At 48.2% G+C, this 21,631-nt stretch overlaps 1 protein-coding gene, 1 long non-coding RNA gene and 1 other non-coding gene across 3 annotated transcripts in view; 1 reads left to right on the plus strand and 2 right to left on the minus strand.

Moving 5' to 3' along the window:
• Positions 1-735: 735 nt before the first annotated feature.
• The window catches only part of LOC135811337 (uncharacterized), a 38,303-nt gene continuing 17,407 nt past the window's right edge, over positions 736-21,631 (minus strand). The window contains exons 5-14 of the mRNA XM_065324565.1: positions 20,751-20,788; positions 20,137-20,390; positions 11,004-11,481; positions 9,395-9,628; positions 8,903-8,945; positions 8,328-8,482; positions 5,839-5,921; positions 4,571-4,842; positions 2,954-3,020; positions 736-1,840 (exon numbers count right to left, since the gene is read on the minus strand). Coding sequence (XP_065180637.1) covers positions 988-1,840; positions 2,954-3,020; positions 4,571-4,842; positions 5,839-5,921; positions 8,328-8,482; positions 8,903-8,945; positions 9,395-9,628; positions 11,004-11,481; positions 20,137-20,390; positions 20,751-20,788 — 2,477 coding nt within the window. The 3' untranslated portion in view covers positions 736-987. The remainder of the gene's footprint in view (positions 1,841-2,953; positions 3,021-4,570; positions 4,843-5,838; positions 5,922-8,327; positions 8,483-8,902; positions 8,946-9,394; positions 9,629-11,003; positions 11,482-20,136; positions 20,391-20,750; positions 20,789-21,631) is intronic.
• On the plus strand, positions 2,241-2,312 carry Trnae-uuc (transfer RNA glutamic acid (anticodon UUC)). Its single transcript has one exon. It is a non-coding gene; the product is annotated as a tRNA-Glu (tRNA).
• LOC135811338 (uncharacterized) lies at positions 13,228-15,107 on the minus strand. Its single transcript, XR_010552590.1, has 2 exons — positions 14,495-15,107; positions 13,228-13,812 (listed from the first exon to the last, which is right to left on the minus strand). It is a non-coding gene; the product is annotated as an uncharacterized LOC135811338 (long non-coding RNA).

The following is a 21,631-nucleotide window of genomic DNA, read 5'->3' on the forward strand; positions in this document are numbered from 1 at the left end:
CTCCCACTAAGATCTGAAAAAGTAGCGCCTACTCTCTGCCATGTCTACCGACCCTATCTACAGTAAACGGGTAACCCAGCTACAAACGGATCCGATCGAAAATTGAATTGAGCAAACAGACAGCAAAGATGGAGTTACTCAGTATGTGCTTGTCAGGAAGGGCAAGTGCTCCAGTATCATAATGCGTGTAATGAAAGGCCAGACGAAAATGCAGGTACCGTGCAATGCTGTAGCGAGTATCAAGTGCGTGAAACCAGCAATTGAGGGATTGGACTTTATCAACTGTGTGCAAATCAGCAATCATGACGGTCATGGATTGGATATCAACTTGGAGAAATCAGCTGTGTTTCGAATACATGTACAAGCCACGTGGACAGAGCAAATTGATCAATGCTAAAATGAAAACATGTTCGTCTGTGGTGGCACTGGGCGGTTCAAGCGGGCAGGACGTCAAGGACTTAGGCAATGCGGGTGCACTTAGTCAGCCTTGAAGAATGCATACACCATATTCATGCTGTGACTCAACTGTGCTCTCACTGAATTTCCTATTGAATAAAATAGACGAAGACCCGACAATTACAATGAATGGCAGACAGCACTAAGTTACTAAGGCTAACTCAGCCATTGCTTACGAAGTTTCCACTGGCTGTAGCTCATGGATGGCCGGGTGGGGGAGGAGTGGGTGCGCGGGGGGGGGGGGGGGGGCTATATTGCCCCCCCCCCCCCCCACTGTGGTCTATACCAGTCTGACATTTGCTCTCAGGTAACATAAAAGGAAAAAGAAAGACATTCAACCGAGCCCGAACACATAGCTAGTGTTGGTAGCGTCAGATTCACGCAACCCACAGGTCGACCACATACAGAATATGAGACCGGCATATATTCTGAAATTGAGAAAAATTGTGAATGAGGACAAAGAGGCCACAGGCATGGGGGTCACAGGTACTGTTCATCTCCACAAAGAAGTACTCCAGTTTCAGCAGCCCATCATAGGCGTCTTCCTTCCGATTCTCGTTGCTCAAACGACTTCACTCGTGACAGGCCCATCTTAACGGATTCCAGGGGCACCCAGTTCTTGGGTCTTCGGATTTCCTGCATCTCACCGATCATTGGTGGGGGAGACTGCGGAGAGTCTGGCGCTGCCGAGGCTGGTTCAATGGAACTGGCAGTGGTCAGTGATGGTCGGGCCTCGGGTATCCGGTTAAGTGAGCTAACTCCATCCACTTGCTGCGGAATGGACATGTCAGATAAGCGGCTGTGGAAGCTGGTTGGTGCAAGAATCACGCCGTTCCGGTCTCCACTGATCGTGCGATTGTTGCTATGCGCTGCCGTGGTGGAGTAGGTTACCGTTCCTTTCCGGTAGTAACCGCGAGAGTCTGCGGACGTCACCGACATTCGACGTCGTCGCTGCGCCGTCCTGCGCTGGCTGAAGCGCGTCAAGCGGAATATGGTCCAGGACGACGGCGTGGAGAGCTTGTGCTGGAAGCTGCGCGCCGGCTTGGAGCTGAGGTGGCGCGTGACCAGGCGATGCGTGGCGATCTGCAGCACGAATATGAAGAAGCCCTGCGTGCTGACCAGTATGACAAATATCCATTGTATAGCCGGGTGTGACGACGCCAACAGCAGCAGTCCACTCGCCCAGGTTAAGCCCAGGAGCGTGGTGAGACCGACGTAGGATCTCAGGCGTGTCTTGCGCTTCTTCTTGGTGGACTGCGATGCCACGGTCTTCACGGTGGCCATGCTCCACGCCAGCAGGGCAAACACAACGAAATTGCACAGCAATAGTAGGCACAGCGGCGCCACCATTGCAAAGTAGAATGCATAGCCATGGAGACGACACCTGTACGTGCAAGCAGGCAGAGACAGAACATGTGTGTCAGAACCAGGTCTCCAGCAGCAGACAATGCTGGGCAAATACAATGTGTGCTCAGTGGCCACAACGTTTGCCTGACCATGGCCTGCCCAGCTGGACTGGGTACCCCAGGCCCCTGACTACATTACACTGTACTGTACTAGTTAAGTGCAAAAAAAAAAATAGTTTAGTGCAAGATGCTCAGAGTTTTGGACTGCAATATACTACAGCGCATAGTACTTGTAAGTGTTATGTTGGTGATGGTTGACTTGTACAGAACTATTTCACTGCAATTCACAAACGGTCCACATTGCATTGAGCAGCAGCAGCACTGTACATACTATCTGTATGTAACATGACAGTGTGTGAGCATGCAATCACTGTGTCCTCCCATATGGTCTAGTGGTTAGGATTTCTGGTTTTCACCCAGACGGCCCGGGTTCAATTCCCGGTGTGGGAAACAAACTTTTTTTTAAATATTTTTCTTCTGAACTGCCATAAAACTAGACTTGCGAGGCTTCTATCGAGTTGCACCCTCTTTATACTGGGGAGGTTTAGTTCCCACGTAACGGAATCGCGTACATGGGTGATCCACGTTCTTCCACTGATGAAGGGCACCCACGTTGCAATGTTGTGTTTAGTCACACGGAACAAACAAAAGCATGAAGCGAAAGGCCCAAACCTGGTCAAAGACGAAGCTACCCGGGCCTAAGAAGCTCATCCAATATTTGGATTTCGTGCTTTGGAAACTTCTTCAGCTGAGCACCCTCACAGCTTGCACAATGCGCTCCATTCTGATTTTCACCCACGTTCTGGCGGAACGTGGGTGAACCTCCATACACGGTATGTCGTGAATCAGAAAACGTCTGTACGTGGGTCACTGAGTATCACGTGGTACGCACACGTAAAGTACCCACGGATTACGTGGGACTAAACCTCCCTACTCCCTTTATCCATGACGGTTTCACTGCCCAAAACTTGCAACACACTGGTATAAAAATAGGACTGATCTCTCATCCCAGCACAATAGATGGGTGATAGCCTAGGATCCTGTTTGATTTGGTGATGCGAACCTTCGTTCATGTACAAGCTATTACTCACCTTGATCCATCAGTGTAACTGTCCAGGGCTGTTCCAGCCGTGATGCCCAGTATAACGCCAGGCACACCTGTACAGAAGCACATTGATAGAGCACAGAGCACAGAGCACACAGAGACAGCTAGGTATTGCGTCATACGCTAACTAGACTTTCCTCGGAACAACATGCATGCACAGACATACATGTACATCCGTGCATGCATGCACAGACATACATGTACATCCGTGCATGCATGCACAGTGCACAAGCACACACACATACACACACACTCTCTCTCTCTCTCACTCTCTCCCTCTCTCTCTCTCTCTCTCTCTCTCTCTCTCTCTTTCACACACACACACACACACACACACACACACACACACACACACACACACACACACACACACCGTCAGGCGAAATTACTGGTCAGTCGGCGACACGCATTTTTCACAAAAATTTGCGTTTCACCTGCAGGGAGAGTATGCGTGTACTCGAGTCTCATCCTGAGCACGTTTTTCTTCTTTTTTTCAGCTCCAGTATAGCTGTATTTTTCATTGCAAAGCCGTCCTCGATTGTTGTGTTCGTTGTTCAAACGAAGTGGACATTCAATCATGAAGGCAGAGGACATAGGAGCCTGATTGGAGTTTCTCGTGGCTAGGACGGCCACACAGAGACACTTTGGGATTTTCTGAATATAAAATACCGTACGCACGATGCTGAGATCAATTTGTGCGATATCAAATTGTTTGTGATCTACCACATTGAGCAGAACGGGATCCAAACACAAGCTTACCGACGGTTAGGCTGCCGACCTGACTGGACAAATGATCCCTGGCTTCACCAGACGCCAGAAGTTGGACACCATGTCCTTTGCCGCGACGTCCATCTCCAAAAAGAACTCCATCTTCGTCGTGAAAAGGCTTGAAATACTCAATATTCAACCCAGATTCGCGGACTCGCGCTTTCTCGGATCGATTAATTTCCTGTTGGAACAGTTGTAGGGCAGCTTCTCGCCACTGTTTCAACAGGCGATGGCTCCAAAGCATGTCTGGAACAAGCCATATCGTGGTTGCAAGCCACCCCTCTCAGCAAAAAAATCGAAGAAATTCGAAATTTCAATGGTGGAAGATATACTATGAAGAGAATTTCAAAAAGTATGTTTCGCGGAGCGATCGCTCAACCTACGTCATTCAAACTTTGCAGGATGGTTCAGACGTACATGCTAGGCATGGAACCACAGGCGATGATGCCATAGCTGACACACAGAGTAACACACACAGCAGATTCGTGTGCACAGATACTAAATTAGTGGACGTCGTCATCTTCTTCCCGCTGATCTTGAATGTACTATGACGTGCTATTTCGCCTGACGCACACACACACACACACACACACACATACACACACACGCACACACACACACACACACACACACACACACGCACGCACACACACACACACACACACACACACACACACACACACACACACACACATGAAAATATACATACATGCATGAAAAGCAAGGAGGCAGATGTGATGGCAGGTAAAATATCATGTTTCTTTTCAGGTTCACCGAAGCACCAACAAATTGTTCACCACTGATGGAGCAGAAGACTACACAACTTTGTCCTTACCATAGGAAAATACCATTGCCTTGATGAGAAAGTTTGATCCAGTGCTGCGCTTGAAAACCTTGATCAGCTGAATGTACAGATTATATCCACCGACAGCCATCCAGCAGAAGGCACTCAGTAAGAAGAAATGTATGGCCATCGAGCCGAACACGCAGACGGAATACGATCTCATGAAGTACTTGCTGGTTGCGAGCATGAAGAATACGAGAAGCAGCAGCAGTGACAGGCTGATGCCCGCGATGATCTGGTTCGACACCATCTTGCGGAAACCCCTACAAGAAAGCACAAAGGGGAAGAGCAACAATGCACGATGGTGACTCTAATATTTGTTGATGCCATCGTCAGTAGGTCCGTCAAATAGTAGTGGTCGATTTTTCTTTTGACCAGACAAGACCAGACGACGCTTGCAGACACCAGCACGAACACCGCACCAGTCACACTCCACAACATGGTAACTCATCCGACGATGGCTTTGATTTTCTATCACAGCCTGTAATTGTCAGAAGCTGCAAAAGGATGAGGATATGCTTGTTTGCACCAGTATATGGGAGACACCTGGTGGATGTAGCCGGCTATGCTGGTCAGGCGATGAGCAAATCATCGGGGAGCGTTGGCCAACCCTTTTATTGGGCTTTCCAATGAGCTACTTACTTTCGACTCCTGTTTATTTTATTTATATTTATTTATTTCACCGTCCAATGGCAGAAGCCAATGCAAAAGGAGGAGGTGTTAGCCAGCCATGGCAAGAGAAGAAAAAAGAAAGAAAGAAGGAAAGAAGATGATAATCGGAAGAAAAGAATGCATCAGCGGGGTGAAATTTATCACTATGTTGACCATGGTGGAGAGTGGGGAGATAAGCTAGCAAAGTTTCATGCCCCCTGATCACAGACTATTGGACAAATGGCTGCCGATCATGCTGATAGTCACAAATGGTCACTGGTCACATGAACACTGATCACATGACTATTGATCACATGACCACTGATCACATGATCACTATCACATGACAATTGATCACATGACCACTCTGATCACATGATCACTAACACATGGCCGTTATCACATGACAATAATCATATCAAAATCTAAATATTTGCCGGGTTGGAAGGTGGGAACTTTGTGTACGACAGTCACAAGTCTTTAGTCAGTCCGTGTTGTGTGATAAGAAAAAAATAATAATCACAATATGACCACTGATCACGTGCACACTGGTCACATTGCCTCCGATCACATGGCAGCTGATCACGTGACTACCTGTGTTGTCTTACCTGAAGAAGACATGGGCTATGAGTGTCAATAGCAATCCCAGTATTGATAGAGAACATCCGATGTAGGAAGCTATAGTTATTCCCTGGGTCAAAGACAAAGAAATCAACAAAAAACATGTTAAAGGGGAACTGTCACCAAATTTTTTTTTGTTTTATCTTGTACTTCTTTGGCTCCTGATCACGATGGTGTTATCCGTTTTTCTCTGCGATGGCTGGAAGTGGGTGAAAACGTGAAAAGTAGGTGCCCAAAATTGTCCCGAAGTACCGAGTGACGTCACGCAGGACTTGACCTCCACGCGTACATTCGTCGTCAAAAACGAAGTCCAGCCCGTGTGCTGGTCGATCGAGCTAGCTGTTCTAATGTACGGTGCACGTGTGCCTTTTGAACTGTAACACAGATGGGTACGTCGTACCGAAGGAGAATGACAAAGAGGCAGAGACCCACGTGCAGCTACACAGCCAAATCAAAATAAAAAGCAGCTGAGCTTTCACCTTTTTGACTTCTTCCGCGAGGATGTAAGTTTTATTTTGTGAGCACGGAAGTACGTTGTTGTCTTGAACTTTTCGTGTGAGGAACAACACGATGATGAGTGCGTATGCAGAAAACAGTACTCCTCCGGTCGGCGATAACACCACCAACCCGAGCCCCAAAGGAACGCGATGTAGGTACGTGAAGGCGATTCATCTGGCGATGTTGCTGAAGATGCAGATGACAAACTCTGATGTCTTTCATTTCAGAGCCGGGTGGACAACACCGCCACCTTCGATACAACGACATAATTTTCAAGTACGAGGTATGTGTGTCACACTAAACAGCAAACAAACATCCTTCGACTCCTTCGTAATCACAAATAAAACAAAGAGCTGGAGCTTCGTGGAGGAAGTACCAGTGCGACAAACTGCTGTAGACTTTTGTTTATTTTGTCCCTTTTTGGCGTTCTCATTGTGTACAACGTACACATCGAGTGTCCGAGTTCAGAAGGCAAGCGTGCACCGTACATCGAACAGTTGGCTCAATGGACCAGCACACGGGCTGGACTTCGTTTTTGACGATGAATCTACGCGTGGAGGTCAAGTCCGGCGTGACGTCACTCGGTACTTCGGGACAATTTTGGGCACCTTCTTTTCAAGTTTTCACCCACTTCCAGCCATCGCAGAGAAAAACGGATAACACCATCGTGATCAGGAGCCAAAGAACTACAAGATAAGACAAAGAAAATTTTTGGTGACAGTTCCCCTTTAATACATTGTACAAGCACAATTGAACTGATCCCCATTCTCTCTTTATCACACTATCTCTCTGGGCTCTACTGTACCTGGGACAAAATGCCTCCGCCCCCCCCCCCCCCAACCCATGCGCAGAAACAATAGCTCACAAATACGGTAGACGGAACCTGATATGGGCCTCAACCAGCGAAAACAACCCTTAGGGTCAACATTTTCAAAATTCCTTTTTGATTAGAAATTTGTTGAAACACATCTTCTGAAGGACCTCAGTCAAGAAAAAGTTCAATACTCCGATTCTAAACGGGTGTATACACCAATATACAGGGTGTACTCCAAATTGGTGCAATGTATGTATACGATGTATGTGTACAATAAATATTCAGTATTCTAAGGTGGGTAGGGAGCTTGAATACTTTTTGAAATAGTGCAGTAAGCTGCTATAATGACAAAGAATAGCTGAGCAGTGCGGAGAAATGATCGACATATTTGCAGCTGCATCCTGCGTGGAGTCGTTCCGCAATCTCGTCTTCCATTTCTTCCTCCGCAGCTGAAGACACGACGTCGCGGCCTTCACTAGCCCCTGACTCAGAATTTATCTCAGACGACTCCTCATCTTCCGACTCTGACGAGTCATCGGCCACCTTGAGCCGCATCGCGGCAGGAGATGACGGCTGCGATTCCGCCTCGCTGTCGACATCGATGTCGGAACCAAAGAACGTCTCATTCTCACTCTGAACTTCAGCGGCTACTTCAGCATCCACACCCCACCAGGATCGAGCTAGTTGTACCCAATGACTGGCATGTATGCTCTGCGAACAGCTCTGGCGTCCGCAGCCATCGCAACAAGATCAAGGAGCACTGCCGTCGCTTCACGACACCACTTCAACTTCAAATAAATTACTTCAAGCAAGGAGTTCAAGAAGTCGGCGCGCTGTTTGCAGCGCGATCAAAAAATCGTTCAACGTCACAAATCGACCTTTTTCTCGAAAAAATTACGAAATCTCTAAGGGTCGTTTTCGCTGATTGCGGCTCATATCATCTACACAGCTTTGAACGCATGCTTCACAAACCTGACACCAACAGTGCATTCACCTTGCGCTAACTTAATTATAGCTTTTCGGCTGTTTCTTTTTCATGTATAATAATCTTCTCCTTCTTTTACCATGGTTGGCTATCACCCACATCCTCCCGTTTTGTCTGCCATCGGAAGCCATCAGATGTTGAATAAATAAAATAACTTCTAAGTTCTGAGTAAGTCTCACCCTGCCAGAGCTGAGTGGTTTCTTGGACAGCAGTAACGCAAAGTTGGTCAGGTGATTGCAGGAGCAGCGGATCTCGGTGCCATGGCGACCGTTGACTCGTTTGCTTGTTACCTCTGCCAACACGCAACCTTTGCTGCTCCATCCACCTAGACCACCTGGCAAAGTAACAAATGAACAGAATGATAAAGGAAACACTGTTTGGAAATTGGATTTACTGCACAATACTTTGCCATCTCATTATAGTACTCAGGAGTACAAAGTACTGATTACTGATACTGATACTGAAGAGTACTGGAGCCGATAATATGCAATTAGGCCGCTGCCCCCCCCCCCCCCCCCTCCCCTGCCCCCTGGAGGCAGTGTCACTTCCAGTTTACATCCATGTGTATGGCTTCACAAAAACACAAAAGAGATTGGAAGCTGTGTCGCAAACTCTGGGTTTCACGTATTACTATGATCATCAGGCAATGCTATGAATTCTTGGGCTGCCAGCCATGGCGGTGGGCGGTGTTTGCCCCGTCCTAGTGCGGCATTGTCCGCAACCCTTCAATGCCAAGAGCTAGAACGAAACGTACCATTGAAGGAGAAGTTCCAGAAGGCACACACCAACTTTGTGTCCTGCAACAAAGAGGCATAGAAAACCATGCCGGGTAAGAAGACTTCCCAGTCATTTCCGTCGAAATGCACATCCTTTCGGTACTATGATTTTTGTGTCGTCTATCTATATGCTACCACCCCCTGTTCTACACTGTGTCGACTGCCCCCACTTCCACATGGGAACCACTGAAGCATCGAGAGCAGAACTTGTGTGCAGCAAATGTGTGTTGATTCGTACAATGTTGCCCAACCCAGTAGGCGGCATAGCGTAATGGGTGTTGCAAGTTGTTTCCAGCTGCATGTATCCGGTCTTGTATATCAGATCCTTGTAGTTGTCCAATGGTTTCTATATTTTTAGAAGTGCTGATTGATACTTTCTCACGGAATTTGAAAACTCCACTTTCGCCATCCGCTATAACTCTTTAGCAAACAGCCCCTGGGCTACAACAAGCGAGGTCTGGCTGTAGTACCTCAATGTTTGCTGGGTTTCCATCAGGGATGCTGAACGTAACATTGGCAGCATGCTGGAGCTCCACACTCTCAAGGTCGTAGATACGCGCCGATATGACAGGGCTGGTGACCTGCCGCTCCTCTTCCTTCTCCACCTCCTCCTCGAGCTCCTCCGCGCGTTCCTCGTCAGATGTTGCAGTTGCAGCGTTGTCCACGTCGCGCTGCTCTCGTTGCTCTTTCCGTTGCTGTTGCTCCTGTGAACATGCAGCAATAAGGATACAATAATTTATAGGATTATAGCAGACCGTGCTCTGTGTCACCGAGAGCAAACTTCCACTATTGTATCAGTACACAGTTTCGTTTGGAATAAACTTTCGCTATATTCGTTAAAAAAAATTCGACGGGTTCGCGTACCGGGCAAGTCAAGAACAAGGAGTCGTACAACGGTCTGTTATATTCGTTAGGTGGCACAAAATAACTAAGGTTTGTGCCAAACTAAAGTTTTTTTCTGAATGTTCGGGGCGACATACCTCGACCAAAAACGAAATTTAGTACATAACGAACCTGCAGGTGGAGTGATCTAACGAAAGATTTTATGAACGAAAATTTGTACTTATACTGTATTATGATGTCATAATTCGTGGGCCATCGAGACTTTGGCAATTTGATTTTGACAGTTTCAAGCTTCAAACAGTAACATGTCGGATTTGCAAACTGCAAGCGGGAATGCTGACAATGTCACAATGCCACGCATCATGATCCAGCAGGATACGGATTACGGTAGAAATTTGCACCCAGCTGAGAGAATGGCATGCAGTCAACTTCATGAATACCTACCTCGGGTATCACAACAACTCGTGAATACCGACCTCGGGTATCACAACAACTCGTGAATACCTACCTCGGGTATCACAACAACTCGTGAATACCTACCTCGGGTATCACAACAACTCGTGAATAACGGCACAATCTTCAGACCCCTGGTGATCATTTGAGTCAGAAGTAGAGACAAACTCGGCCATTTGAAAATAATCTGAACCGTCCACCTCTCCACACTGCACTCTTGGCCCACATTCACAACACCATACTCTATAGCGAGGAAGTTCGTTCTTGGATAGATGTTCCATATTCTGGTGGCCATTTGACTGCAGACTTTCAACCTCACGAAAAACGAAAGTTCGCGAAAGCAACACCTTTCTCGTGCACAAGTGAGAGTCAGTTCATCAAGGCTGACTGTACCCTCCCAAGCAAGTGAGTACACTAGAACGTCTCTTATCCGGACGTTTCTCTACCGGGCACCTTGAGCTTCAGCTCCTATGGCCAAAATGCTTCGAATTTGGGAGTTTTGAACTTTTTTTCATATGCGCAAGTGCCTCTTAATCACTGCCAACCTATGATGATATCAATGTAACCCACACATTTTCATCAGTGGATTATTATTTAGCCTGAACATGTGCAGTACCGGTCAAATAAACTTCTTCAAAAACTGATATGGTACATGGTAGATGAGCTGGCCTGAGATGCGGGCAAAACCATGAGGAGCGGGTAGTGCCCGGTCCCAAGGCGCCCGGATAAGAGACGTCCGAGTGTATTCTGAGCTCCCATCAACCCACTGGCATTCTCGCTCACCTGGAAAAGTCCTCCTCTGTTGTGTATGGCAAACATGACACGTTTGGGACAGGCTAGATGTGTGCCATGGCTGTGCAGACATGTCGCCTGGCGAAGGACGTCTTTGTGTAGACTGATCTCCACATTGTCCGCGAGGAGCTGACCACCAAGAACTTGATCGTCCTGCCCTGGCTGAGACGATGGCACATCTTCTCTGACCGTGATGTGATACGGCTCACCCATGCGCTCTCCGTTTGCTCCTTCCAGTATGCCGTCGAGCTCTTCCTGGTAACCACTGCTTCGCCGTGAGCGCGAATGCTGCAATCGCGATCCGAACATGATCCGGCCATTCAGATCCTCTTCTTCCTCTTCGCTGAAGTCTGCCACGCCAAGCGTGATGGAGGTGGACGCCAGTAGGCTGATGTGCCCTTTGCTCTTGTTAGCCTTGCCACCCTTGAATGGCTGTAGCTGGTTCAATCTGTCCAGGCTACCCAGCAACCTGTGCATGATAGAAGAGCAGAAAACACAGTATGGAACTCATACATGAACTGACAGTTTAAAGTTAACGGGCGCGTGCGCCGGTGCCGTTCAAGGGGGGGGGTTGCGGGGGCTTCCCCGGGAAAATTTTCAAAAAATGAAGCAAATCCTGCATTTTGAGCGAAAAAAGGGGGGTTCCGGGCACCCAGGAACCCATACGGGGCACGCGCCTGGACTTAAACCTGTCTAAGACGACCCCTCAGGGGACCTTCAAAACGTGGTCTCCGCTACCAGGTGGTCTCCTTATCCAGGGTCATTTGACTGCAAATAGCATCTCTTGTCGTTTCCAGTGGTCTTCTACCGGGGACTGGTGATGACAGGTGTTAAAGTATGTTCAATCGCCATGTACAAAACATGTGATGATTTAAAGGGGCACTCCGGCTTCATTTTCGACGCCGAGTTTTCGCTGCCAAGACGAAGGTTGGTGAAAGAGAAGACCCCTCGAACAAGAACGAGTCTCCAGAAGCGATCGAGTCGAGCAGGAAGACGACTTTTGAATTTCGGCCGAGCGAGCGCTGATGACGTAATGAGGGATTAGCTTGCCAGTGGAAATGCATCTGCGCACATACATTTCACATACTTTTTGGCCAATTTTCAATCGAAGAGGAGGTTGTTTTCTATGTTCTCTCAACGTCGTGAGCGATCCCGTCTTCTATACCCTTCCAGGTACCCTGAAGGTCCTCCAGAGGAGAATTTATCTCCATCAAAGCGTTGTTGATCCGCTAAATTCGTCTCGAGACATATTCACCCAGCTCCCCCCCCCCCCCCCCCCCCCCCAGTGCAGTGCTGACAAATGTAGAATGTTGAATCTGTGATAATTGTCGACGATGGACAGAAAGGTTGATAGCCGCTGTCGCAGGGAAAGTGAAGCTGCTGGAAGTAACAACGGGGAGCTTGTTAGCATCACTTGATCAAAGCAGCTAGACGGAATCGGGGAGTACTGACTATTTGTCTCGCCCTCAGTTTAGTGAATTTTATGATCAGAAAATTTTTCGATCAGGATCCCTTCTACAAGATGTGTAGTACAGGTGATTTCTGAACTTGACGATATGGAGACCGACCAGTTGTCCTACCAACAACGTGTACCTGCAGGAAATTCACCCAAGGCTATTGCTAATGCTATCCTCTTCAGTGGCTGTTGTTTTTTTAGTAAAAATATGTTCACTTCTCTCAACATATTCCTGCATGGCAGCAAGAAGGTGCGCTATGGAATTCAACGCCACAATCTTCGCCCAGCTGTGGATGAAGCATGGTCAAGTCATGGCAGTACATATACTTGAACCAGATGAGAAATTGAAGTTCATTTGTGATGCGAAGTTTGACAGCCCCAGTGACCGAGTCAAGCGTTGTCTTTTGCCGTGGCACAAATTGCTGAAGAATCCGAGATGTTCTTGGAATTATGCACATGGATACTACCAGAAATAATGGTGGCATGAACCATTGTGGAATGGGACAGCTCACGGAGAATACTGGAATAGCTCAAGTATCTCTAGGCGATTGTAAATCCTGTTCTGGCTGATAGCTTCGGCCTGCTGCGCCCGTCCATGTACAATGATGGGAACATGCATTTATGTTTTCTACATATTTGCTATCTACTGTACTGTGGTATTACAGTTGCAGGTCCCTTATATAGAAATATGTTCACCCCCCACCCCACATACCCACATAAATAGGAACTAACAATTTCACTGTTGGACTCGCCGGTGGCTAGAGAGCAAAGGATGAATTTATAGCAAAGAAAAGGACCAGGGAACTACAAGTTACGCTATAATGTCCACGAACTATTTCACTGTATTTGAAATAATTTTGTTTGATACCCTGAGAACTCTGAAACTTTGCAGCACTGTGGATTATATGTGGATACATTTATGGAAGGAACACATAGTTCAAATAATTATAGCACTGGATTGTTGAGATTGTGAGCACATTCCAATCAGTATTCTACATATTTATAAGCGGTGGCAATCGTTAGGAATAGGTCGTGAGTTGTCAGAGTGCTCTAGTATATGAGAGAATGTTTTGTTTGTCTAATCGACGGCTCGTTTGAAGCCAGAGTTGTTTGAACTTGCTTCAGTCGACTTGATTCTAGACAGTAGTCGAAGGAGTACTATGAAGTATACACCAGGCGTAGTCTGTAAGCTATCTCGTGAGAATTCTGTCGGTACACATCAGGTATCAGCTTGCAAAGATGGCTCCTCTCTGTTTCTTGAATGTATAGTTGGACTGTGGCTCCAGCGATTCCCTTCTCAGAGCAGGTACCATACCCAATACGGTCAATGCATATTGGACAGACCTGTGTGCACAACAGAAATAGTGCAGAGAAATCTCTCAGCTCATGAACACATCAGTGAAGTTTGAACTGCCGTTGTTTGTGGCCATCAGTATAAACCTATCGACTATAAGAATAATGTGCAAAAAACCCTCTATAACTACAGCTGGGGCCATGGAATTATAAAGCATCTAACTTAGGGAACTGCCAATTCGGGTCGGAGTTGCGTTCGAGGCCTGCAATTCATGATGGCTATCGTATGTTGCATTGACCAGAGATCATATAAAACTTCCATGCCACATTGAAACACGCACTACTTTCGAGTACTTTGGTATCCCCCACCAAATGGGCATTCGTTCTCGGGGTGGCAGGCGTCACCATTCGTTATGCCTGGATCAGATTTCATTGACCCCAACTGTCATGAAGGATCATTTTTACTTCGACTGGATTTCAGTACAAGTTAGTTGTAGAACTGCAGATTAAATTTTGTTGTATTTGGGCAACCATTTCTCTACAAACGCTCTATTTGGAAAATATATTTTTTAATAAAATACATGTCCAAATTCCACATCTACCCAAATCGGAATACTTGATCACGTATTCAGTCCTACACGGAATGTTTAGAAAACGCCAGGGAATAGGAATTTGCTAACGAGAACTCCAGGCCAGGGTACTAGCATACGAACAAAACAAGATAAAAACTCACCAGTATACTTGTAGTAATTCATGTCGGTGTAATATTCACGATAAGCAACGAGGCACCCTCCGATTTGGTCAAGCTGCTTTGAAGTCTGGTTGTTCAGGTGATACAAACGGGCTCCCTGTTGTTACTTCCAGCAGCTTCACTCTCCCTGCGACAGCGGCTATCATCTCTCTCCATCGTCAACAATTATCACAGATTCAACATTCTACATTTATCAGCACTGCACTGGGTGAATATGTCTCGAGACGAATTTAGCGGATCAACAACGCTTTGATGGAGATAAGTTCTCCTCTGGAGGACCTTCAGGGTACCTGGAAGGGTTAAGAAGACGGGATCGCTCACGGCGTTGGGAGAACATAGCAAACAACCTCCTCTTCGATTGAAAATTGGCCAAAAAGTGTGTGAAATGTATGTGCGCAGATGCATTTCCACTGGCAAGCTAATCCCTCATTACGTCATCAGCGCTCGCTCGGCCGAAATTCAAAAGTCGTCTTCCTGCTCGACTCGATCGCTTCTGGAGACTCGTTCTTGTTCGAGGGGTCTTCTCTTTCACCTACCTTCGTCTTGGCATCGAAAACTCGGCGTCGAAAATGAAGCCGGAGTGCCCCTTTAATGGTGTACTAGCTGTGCTAGTACTTGTTAGCAACAATCCGAACTAGCGCACACACTGCACTGCATTGCTTTGTACTGCATTCAAGACTGACGTCATGCGCTTTGTTTTGCTGCGTAATCACAAATGGCACCAGCCCATTTTTGCGGAAAAGAAAAACAAATCTTGCTTGCCCTGTTGTGCTCTTCCAGACAACGGATCGTGCTTCAGCAGTGTTTCTTTTCCTTTCGTAGCTTTGCTGCCAGCCCGAGTGTCACCTCGACACTGTATTTCTTCAGTATGTCTGACCTTACTGTCGACACTGTCAAGGCAATGCCTTGCCAAGCCCTCCGCGGCGAGCCTTCTCAGCGCGGCTTGAATCCGAAAGGAAACTTAGTAAAAGTATTTTACAGGACCGTTTGCTGGCACAACTAGCCCTTGGTAGTGAGGTCTGCTCCGGCCAGGAGAACCAGCAACATGACAGTGCGGACACGGCTCGCGAGCCCAGAAGCCCGACGTGCACCAATGCCTCCTCCGCCAGCTCAGGTGACGCGGGCTCAACGGATCTCTGCGCTCCCGTACGGGACGAGGTGTTGTCGGCCGCCATTTTATTATTATCGGAGAGCATTCACTCTCGGCGCCGCTCCTCACCCAAGGCCAAGGCAATGCGGCAGCTGCCGCCACTACGCCAGGCCAAGCTCCTGTAACCCACCCGATCAGCCACCTGCACCAGCTGTGCCCAAGGCTGTGCAAGAACGTATCTTGCGAGGGGAGTTCGTCGATTTTTCAAGTTTGTTGCCTGAAATTCTTGCACACTTCCGGCCCAACATTCCGGCTGGTGCACAGCCCGAATAACGATAGCCAGCTAAATATCGTTGAGTCGGATGACGCGAAGCAGTGCGTCGCAAGGTTCATGATAATTACACATGTAGCTACCCGGCTCGAGGCATGGACCACATACATGTCTGTTATCACGGCTGCTGCCCTACACCGCACTGCTGAACTGATTGCGTACCAGCAGTTGATCCTGACTGCTAACTGCCAGTTCTTCCCAAGCGCGTGGCTAGAGTACGACCGCCAGCTGCGGATGCTCGTGGCCCAGTAACCAGGCACGAAGAGGTTGGACACCATCGACGTGAACCTATGGCAGATAGCTGTCACAGGCCATGCACACCCAAAATGCGCTCAATGTAAGACGGTCCATCCAGGGGCGGTTTGTGTCCTTTTCGTCCCGAAGCCAGCAGCATTTGCCTCCAGTGGTCGCAACCATACCAGCGACGGCCAAGAAACCTGCCGCAACTTCAATGGAGGTTGCTGTTCTTCGTCGCCGTGCCGCTTCTCCCACACCTGCAGCCAGTGTGGCAAGGACCACCCATGCATCATGTGCAACCAGCGGCAGCGCGGAGCCAATTGGCCACCCCGCCGCTCCTAGCAGAATGGCTACTGAATCGCTTGACTCGGTACGTAGCTTCTTTCCTATACACTCTGCAGACACCACACTGCTAGCTGACCACTTTGTCCGCCTGTTACGTAACCACTCAGATCAATCATGTGTTGCGTATGTTCTCCATGGCCTGCGCCGTGGCTTTACTCTTGGATCTGCCGGCCAACACGACATTTCGGTTTTCTCTAATAATCTACCATTGGCTTTCACTCACTCGGCATTTATATCCGAGCAATTAGCTGCTTCCTGCGCCCGCAGCGAGACCACAGGCCCATTTCCGTCACCTCCATTTCAGTTCATGCGCTCTGGTATTGGTGCCATCCCCGAAAAGAACGGCAAGCCGCGAATGATCCACCATCTGTCTAGTCCGGAAGGCACCGGCGCGAACGACAGCATTCCTGCCGAGCCGCTCTCTCTGCGCTACGCGAGCATTGACAACACGATCAACATCATCATGTCATGCCCACAGCCTGTGTAGTTGTCCAAGCTCGATGTACGCAGTGCATTTCGGCAGATCCCAGTCCGCCGTCAGGACTTCGCTGGGAAGGCTCCTACTACTACGAGCGCTTTCTGCCTTTCGGCCTCCGCTCCAGCCCAGCCGTCTTTGACTAAGTAGCCACAGCAGTCAACTGGATCATGCAGCTCGAGTTTGCTATAGATCACCGGCTTCACTACCTCGATGACTTTCTCGATATCTCCACTGGTTTGGCTGCAGCCAACCAGCAACTCACCATCCCCCTCCGGGCGTTCACATATCTCGGCACTCCTCTTTGCTCCATCCCAGCTCGAAGGGCCATCACCATCATTGACCTTCCTTGGTATTGTCCTAGACTGCGAGCGCCACGAAGCTCGGCTACCAGAGGACAAGCTGTCCGAGATCCGTGCGCCACTCATGGCTACTATCAGCGAGCGCAGCATCGGCCAGCGTCAACTCGAGTCCCTCCTGGGGAAGCTCACTTTTGCTGCCCGAGTCATCGTTCCTGGACACACATTCATGCGTGAACTATGATCAGCGTGCCCTGAACTGTATCTGTGTATGCGAGTGCGGTGCATAAAGCCCACCTTGAGAATGGGTTTGCTGGCCCCTTAGTAGATGCGTGGCTTCTGAAGAGGGTGTTGAAGGGCATCCAGCGATGCCATGGTACGGCTGCACTCACCCCTCGCCTTCCTATAACTATGCCAATCCTACGACACCTGACGGATGCACGCCGGAAAAGTAGTATCCTGAATGGCCATGACAAGCTGCTCTGCCAAGCCGCCATGCTGCTTCTTTGTATTTCTTCGGTGCGCTGAATTCACTAATGGCATCACACGGGGCTGTACTGGCTCCCCTGGTGACGGACGCCTGCAACTCTTCCTGCTTTCATCCAAGACGGACCCATTCGGTAAAGGCGTTACTAGTGACATTGGCCCGTCTGTACCGCCGTACTGCCCGGTCCGTGCCATTGTTAGCTACCCATCTGTCACTCGTCGCGAGGGACCGGAGCAACTCTTGTTCGTACCCTCGAACAGACAGCAGCTGACCAGGCAGTCATTCACAGTAACAGTATGGTCTCTTGTCTCTGCGGCCGGTGTACCATCCCAGTCGAACTACTCCGGGCATTCGGTCCACATTGGTGCAGCCACCACTGCTGCTATGGCTAGTGCCCCCGACTCCTTCTTCCGAGTGGCAGGTCAGTGGAAAGAGCGATGCATGTCTACGCTACATCCAGACTACAACAAGCGCATAGCGCCAGCTATCATCCCGGCTTGCTGCCGTGCCATGGATGCCATGATCCCCAACTCGGGTGAGTAATGAGCTACTGAACTCTAGCTGCGCAATGCTTGCCTGTGCTGACATTAATTGACCCTTGCTGTGCGTCAATAGTGCTTAGCTAACGGAGTGCTGGTTTCATGGGTCCACTCTCACAACTGGTGTTATCTAGCTATTTGCTGCGGCTCTGCCTTGCGCTATATTACATCCATTTAGCATTGCAGCTCTACGTTGAGCTAACAGCAGCTCTACTTTGAGCTAACAGCAGCTCTACTTTGAGCTAACAGCAGCTCTACTTTGAGCTAACCGCAGCTCTACTTTGAGCTAACAGCAGCTCTACTTTGAGCTAACAGCAGCTCTACTTTGAGCTAACCGCAGCTCTACTTTGAGCTAACAGCAGCTCTACTTTGAGCTAACAGCAGCTCTACCTTGAGCTAACAGCAGCTCTACTTTGAGCTAACAGCAGCTCTACTTTGAGCTAACAGCAGCTCTACTTTGAGCTAATCGCAGCTCTACTTTGAGCTAACAGCAGCTCTACTTTGAGCTAACCGCAGCTCTACTTTGAGCTAACCGCAGCTCTACTTTGAGCTAACAGCAGCTCTACTTTGAGCTAACACCAGCTCTGCTCTGAGCTAACACCAGCTCTACTTTGAGCTTCAAACCAGTTGTTTCGAAACCAGCACTCCTCAATCCAAAGATGCCTCTTTGTTGACTTGTTTGTGTGAGGGATGGGGCTAATGGTGTACTAGCTGTGCTAGTACTTGTTAGCAACAATCCGAACTAGCGCACACACTGCACTGCATTGCTTTGTACTGCATTCAAGACTGACGTCATGCGCTTTGTTTTGCTGCGTAATCACAAATGGCACCAGCCCATTTTTGCGGAAAAGAAAAACAAATCTTGCTTGCCCTGTTGTGCTCTTCCAGACAACGGATCGTGCTTCAGCAGTGTTTCTTTTCCCACCATCCCTCCCTATCCAACTTATTCACACCATCATAATATTATCGTACCCACTAACCGGGTCCACTCTCACAACTGGTGTTATCTAGCTATTTGCTGCGGCTCTGCCTTGCGCTATATTACATCCATTTAGCATTGCAGCTCTACGTTGAGCTAACAGCAGCTCTACTTTGAGCTAACAGCAGCTCTACTTTGAGCTAACAGCAGCTCTACTTTGAGCTAACCGCAGCTCTACTTTGAGCTAACAGCAGCTCTACTTTGAGCTAACAGCAGCTCTACTTTGAGCTAACCGCAGCTCTACTTTGAGCTAACAGCAGCTCTACTTTGAGCTAACAGCAGCTCTACCTTGAGCTAACAGCAGCTCTACTTTGAGCTAACAGCAGCTCTACTTTGAGCTAACAGCAGCTCTACTTTGAGCTAATCGCAGCTCTACTTTGAGCTAACAGCAGCTCTACTTTGAGCTAACCGCAGCTCTACTTTGAGCTAACCGCAGCTCTACTTTGAGCTAACAGCAGCTCTACTTTGAGCTAACACCAGCTCTGCTCTGAGCTAACACCAGCTCTACTTTGAGCTTCAAACCAGTTGTTTCGAAACCAGCACTCCTCAATCCAAAGATGCCTCTTTGTTGACTTGTTTGTGTGAGGGATGGGGCTAACTATGGTTGGCTGGGTACAATGTGCTTTCCAGGCTTAGTACAGAAACCAAACACTGTCCACTCACTTGCTGTGTATCGGGGGAAAAGCTAATGGGAGTTTATGAACGTCTGTGTCTTCAAAGGGAAAGGTGTGAGCAGCCCCCCCCCACAAACACACCAACACTCACTCACAAAACACACACACACACACACACACACACACACACAAACACACATACACACACATACACAAGACAAGACAAACCTTTCGTTGTTCTTCCGATTGCTCTCTCTAGCTTGCAATGTTGTAGGTGCATTCTCCTCCAGGTTACTGACCGTCTGCAGAATGTTCTCCATTGTCCCTTTCTGAATTTCTGTTGTGGCCTTCGTCAGACCCACCACCATTTTCTCCATGATATTCGCAATTTTGTTGACAACTTCTTCATCGGCTGTGGAAGCATCCAAATCTAGGGAAATGCTTGCGATTCTCCCTGCTGCCTTGTCAAGATCAAAAGGAAGCTACAAAGAGACGAGCATAGAATTCCCCGTATAAGTTCACAACTGACCACAGTTTCTCAACGTTTTCAGCAAGTCTGGGATCCGCATCACCCATAATGAAGGATTATGGAGAATATCGATTAGCCGGCTCTCCAGTTTTCACATCAGTGCGTATGCTTCATAAACGTGTAGCACACTTTCCGTTAAACTACACAGGTTGGTTGGACGCAGCCAGACGTAAGAGAACACCAATCTCTATCTCTCCCACCATCACGCCACATGCAACACAATCCATGGCCTTCCAAGTTAAACCATTGAGTGCTTCCCTTATATGGCTAGAGTGCCAGCTGCAATATGGCTTGTTATTTCCCAGTACTGTACCTGAAGGAGAGAGTCCAGCTCATCACTTGATGTCAATTCTATCCGTAGAGAAACATAAGGGACAAAACAAACACACAACGTCGTGACTGGCTATGCCAACTGAGTACACATGTATGAGCGGACAAAAAAGAAAATGAAAAACAGATTTACGCCTGTACCACAAGCCTGGATAAGGAGACCACCTGGTAATCGACCTTATTCGATAAACGTCACAATCATGTAAACCGTGGTCCCCGGGAAACAGGGAGTGGCAAGAGGCCTGCACTCTGCGTGCGAACATGGGAGTAGAAAAATACTGGTACTTTACTACTCCATTGTACGAACTGGGCCTTTCTTGCCACTTGTTTTTGGTACGGGAGCCCCAGCTTACGACAAATCCCTGGAGACGAGTCCAAAAATCACGTTATCGAATAAGGTCTACAGAGACAATGTTTTGAAGGTACAGGTGTCCCAGTAGCTGAAATACAGTTGGGGCAGCTGAAATCCGACCCCAGCTCGGTGCGCTCACGTAATTGCAAAAACTCAGCACGCGCTTGCACGCTACCAGGATAGAGACAGCTGGAACCGGTGCAGCACTTTAGCACAACAAATCAGGGGTCGGATTTCACCCAGTGCATCTGTAGTTAGTAGGGAGGTTTAGTTCCCACGTAACGGAAACGCGTACGTGGGTGATCCACGTAAAGTGGATGAAGGGCACCCACATTGCAATGTTGTGTTTAGTCACACGGAACAAACAAAAGCATAAAGCGAAAGGCCCAAAACCTGGTCAAAGACGAAGCTACCCGGGCCTAAGAAGCTCATCCAATATTTTGATTTCGTGCTTCGGAAACTTCTCTAGCTGAGCACCCTCACAGCTCACACAATGCACTCCATTCTGATTT

This window comes from Sycon ciliatum, chromosome 3 (genome assembly GCF_964019385.1).
Source record: "Sycon ciliatum chromosome 3, ocSycCili1.1, whole genome shotgun sequence".
Classification (NCBI taxonomy): Eukaryota; Metazoa; Porifera; class Calcarea; order Leucosolenida; family Sycettidae; genus Sycon; species Sycon ciliatum.